The sequence below is a fragment of the Apaloderma vittatum genome, unplaced genomic scaffold, assembly GCF_000703405.1.
Source record: "Apaloderma vittatum isolate BGI_N311 unplaced genomic scaffold, ASM70340v1 scaffold8008, whole genome shotgun sequence".
Lineage (NCBI taxonomy): Eukaryota > Metazoa > Chordata > Aves > Trogoniformes > Trogonidae > Apaloderma > Apaloderma vittatum.
The window spans coordinates 47761-52225 of NW_009729011.1; the positions used below are offsets into that span (position 1 = coordinate 47761).

General features: G+C 47.2%; 1 protein-coding gene across 1 annotated transcript in view; it reads left to right on the forward strand.

Annotated features, from left to right (window-relative positions):
* Positions 1–4465, forward strand: part of SMARCC1 (SWI/SNF related, matrix associated, actin dependent regulator of chromatin, subfamily c, member 1) — a gene marked incomplete at its 5' end in the record, with an annotated part of 65513 nt that overhangs the window by 47631 nt on the left and 13417 nt on the right. Inside the window, 2 exons of the mRNA XM_009874290.1 lie at positions 254–388; positions 4032–4290. Of these exons, the coding sequence (XP_009872592.1) occupies positions 254–388; positions 4032–4290 (394 nt within the window). The remainder of the gene's footprint in view (positions 1–253; positions 389–4031; positions 4291–4465) is intronic.

The following is a 4465-nucleotide window of genomic DNA, read 5'->3' on the forward strand; positions in this document are numbered from 1 at the left end:
CTTAGGAGTGCTGAGCACTCACAATACCCCTTGCATTAAAACTTGACGCCTATATATTGGATTAAAATCTTAATAATCTTCCAAGGGCTTCCAGTTTTGAGCATAAGATTGATAATCTAATGCCCTGTTTTCCGTCCAGAAGTGGGATGGTGTGGCTAAAGCTAGACACAGACATAGCTGCCTTATATGTTCCCTTAAAGCAATTCATTTTGTGAAATATGTGTAAAGCAAAAAACCTGTGTTTTACCCTCAGCACTTGGCAGCGGTGGAAGAAAGAAAGATCAAGTCCCTGGTCGCCCTTCTGGTGGAAACGCAGATGAAGAAGCTGGAGATAAAACTTCGCCACTTTGAGGAGTTGGAAACCATTATGGACAGAGAGAAGGAGGCGGTGAGTAGGGATTGCGGGTTAGGTTGGTCCCTGTAAAGATCTGCTAGAACTTCAGCTGCCCCTCACCTCTGTGCAGGTCTTTCTACTGCAGCTAGAATTTGTAATTACCCCCTACGGTAGCGGTTGAGCCCTCTCCTCATTTATCCAGCACCTCCTCTTTGCCGGTGGCAGCAAACAGGCATTATCCTAGATTTGCTTCTTGATCCTTACTCCTGCCATCTAAGCACCAATGTGGAATTGCTCCTGAGCCTTCATGTAGACCTCCTCATGTGAATGAGATCTGACGTAAGAATGGCTTTTCCTTGTAAAGAGAGTGAAATGGGTGGAAACCTGACTCCCCTAAGGGAAGGGAAACCAGCTCGGTCTGCCTTTTCCTTCCTGACCCAGTTTAGACTGAAGGTTTGGTTTTAAGTGTGTAGTTCAGGGCTTGGTTTGTTTGGTTTGGTTTTTTTTTCCGAAGGGCATTCTCAGCAGCTCTTGGGAAAGTCCTCGAAGTGAGAAGCTGTAGCAGAAGGATGCGTGCTTGGGAGTAACAGCTTCTCGTTTGCTGAGGGTTTGCCTGAGCCGGAGAGGGCGACAGCAGCTGCAAGAGAAGGGGAGGAAGGAAGGATGTCAGGAGATGGGAAAAGGTGGTTGCTCGTAGGGACCACGAAAGTATCAAAACAGAGCAAAGCTGAATCAAGAAGGCTAATTATGAAGTGGGACTGATGAGGAAGAGCTGGTCAAGCAGCAGGAAGGTTTGTGTCCTCCCTCTGGTGAGGCTGTGAGCCAGGACCTGGCTCTCGATCGCGGGCTGGCTGGCTGGCGAAGGTGGTGACCCCAAGAGAGCGTTGATACGGTGCATCCCAGGCAGGGCTGGATTTCAGTTGGAGCACTACTGGGGGCACCTCGCGAGAGAAAGGTGTATCCCTAAACTCAGGGGACAGTGTGGAAGAGGTGCTGTCTCTGCCTGTCAGTGGCTGGATTACGCATCAGTTGTAAGTGTTCTTTTGTACTTGCAGAGAAGCACTTTCTCTCCAGGTACTGTAAAGATGACCCAAAACTTCATATTTTTAGCAGAGAGCGGTCAGTTGTTTATTTTTCTATTGTATAGCTTGCTCATTTTTGTCAATAAGCAATTACTCTACATGCGTGGAAGCTATCGACTCCTAATTCGAGGGGGTTTGCCCTGCCATGCGAATTCAGTGGACTCTGCATCCTCACTTTGGCGTTAATCACGTTGATAGAGTTTGACAAACTGTGGTCTTTTGTTGTGGCAGAATGTCAGCGAGAATTTCTAGATTGCTCAGCATCCGCCACTGTTGCAGCGTGGTGTTTGCCTCCGACACTGATTGGCAGCTCAAGAAATGGACCTAACTATTTTGAAAAGGTTCTCTGTAAAATTTCTTTCTCTGGGGGATATATTCTATTAGTGACAGGGTTCTCTTTCCCGTTTTGAGGCATATGACATTTTCCTTTTTAAAAATGTGCATACTGATATTTTTTCTTTCCCCCCTTGGCTTTCTGGTAGTTAAATTTGGTCGTTTCACCTGTCATTATGGATATTTAGTGGAATAATTAAAGCAAAAAATTCCTTAGTGCCGTCGCACACTGTGCATATATCCTTATGTGCCACACTTTTTTTTTTTCTTGCAGTAAAGGTAAGGCAATTCTAAATGTTGAGAGAAATTTGTGCCGCAGAGTGGGGGGCACGTTGGATTTTAGGCAAAACACACTTGGCCAGAGGAGTTGCAGCGCTGCCAACTCTGATCCTGTTGGTAGGAGCCTTGTTGACCCAGAATTTATAATAGCCCGTTCAGGGAGGAGTTACTCCATGAAGATGATATTCTAGCACAATGATGGTTATTGTATGAAGATGATGTTCTAGCACAATGATGGTTATTGTATGAGTACATCAAGTGTTTCAGTTAGTCCCTTCTGGCTGAATCGCTTTGCAGCAGTGCAGGAAGACACTGTTGCAAATGGGAAGGCAGTTGAGAGTGCAGAGGTCACGCACCTAAAAAATCTGAACAGGGTGCTGCAGGGAGGTTGTTTCGTCTGGACCTTCGTGAAGGTGAAGCCTCGCGCTCCCCTGACACGTGCTGGTGGGTACGTCTGAGTCTGGGGAGCTGAAAAGCAAATGTGCATTGCTGATAGACTGCCTTCTGGGGAAAAAATAAATTAAAAAAATAAGTGTTACAGGTGCCTCTGAAAGGATTCCAACAAGTGCAGGAACTCGATGCAGAACCCCATGGTTTGGGCTCTGCGTTGGTTTTAAGACCAGCTTGTGTTATGATTTGTGTTTATTTGCCTTTTCCCTTTGTCCAGCTGCCTTTTCTCCCCCCGAGGGGAGCGAATGTGCAAGTTTTCACTGGTTTTCCAGGTGTATTTTCACCCACTGAACGCTGCTTGTAAGGACGTGCGCTAGGATTTTTTTGTTAACTGTGGCAGGATAGAGTACTTGAAGAGAGCAAAACAGGAATACAAAAGAGTACAAAAGGGACTATAAAAAGCCCCACTTCTTGCCTGAGCCTTTGTTTCGGGTCATTTGCAGTAATTCTCCTCTGAACTGCCTGCCACCTACGGAATCTGTTTCCACACATGCACCATTACACCATTGGTGTACGCGCCTCTTCATTTCATCAACTTCTTCCCGCTAATGTATCCGATTGGTCAAGGAAAAAGGAGTCACGGCAGCATGAATAATCACATTGTAGTCCCTACCCGCCGAAACACCAGCCCCCACCGAGGAGGATGTATTATTCATGAGGCTCCGTCCCCATCTGGTTGGGCTGGTGAATGCTGCTCTGTAGGATTCTCTCTGCATCCCTGCTTTGTCAGCAGTCAAACCGCGGACGCAGAGTCTCGACGGAGCTTTGGGATTTTTGGAGAACTCCTGCTAGGTGGAAGTCGCCTTGGCAACCTGCTTTTCGGAGAAGTTACGGAACTTACCTTAAAAAGACTCATTAAATATTGGCAAACCAGTTGCGCAAATCAATGAGTCCAATGGCTTAAGAGTTCCAGGTGTAGGAGTACGTTATGATTTCTTGAATCGGTCAGACAACACGTGCTTCCTTAACCAGGGCAACGATCAATCATATAAACGCCTGGTGGTAAAATATTTTCTGTAGCTTTTTTTTGTCTTTCCATTTGGGGACTTGTTTACTCTCCACGTAGTTTAATTACGAAGCCAAGTAACTTATTTCATGTTAATTGAACTAAATTAGGTGAGGTTTTTTGTATAATACTCTTCTTGATAGTGCAAATCGTTGCTGTCTGGCTGTCTTGATGGCCATGATGTGCCGTTGCACACACATTCTGCTTTGGTCTTGCCCTGGAAAAAATCTCTTTAGTTTCTTGTCCCTCCTCGTTCCAACCTGCAGAAGATTGAGATAAAAAGATACGGTTTCTCCTAGAGCTGTGTTAAGGCTGGACGCTGCACACGATGCTCATGGAGTAATACGTTGCCCGACGGAGAGATTCTTTAGGACAAAACAGGTCGAGTTCATCTGTTCCAGCTGAAAAAATGCCTTTACCAAAATCACCAAATCCCTCTTTACCAAAACCTTTTGTAAATCAGTTGTGTGTCAGCAGGGTAGGCATTCAATACGTGTTTTAATTGTGTAGCTCCTAACTTTTGCCTTTTTCCCCCTTTCCAACGTAGCTGGAGCAGCAGAGGCAGCAGCTGCTGACGGAGCGCCAGAATTTCCACATGGAACAGCTGAAATACGCTGAACTAAGGGCTCGCCAACAAATGGAGCAGCAGCACAGTCAGAACCCCCAGCAGCCCCACCAGCACTCAGGGGGTCCCGGGATGAATCCCCTGGGAGCACCAGCACATCCAGGCTTGCTGCCTCACCAGCAGCCCCCGCCGTACCCGATGATGCACCACCAGATGCCACCGCCTCACCCGCCGCAGCCAGGTAAGAGCTGGGAAAGGATGAAATCCTAGAATGTCTTGGGTTGGAAAGGACCTTGGAGATCATCTAATCCAACCCCTGCCATGGCAGGGACGCCCTTAACCAGCCCAGGTTGCTCCAGGCTCATCCAGCCTGGCCTTGAACATCTCCAGGGAGGGGGCAGCCACCGCCCCTCTCG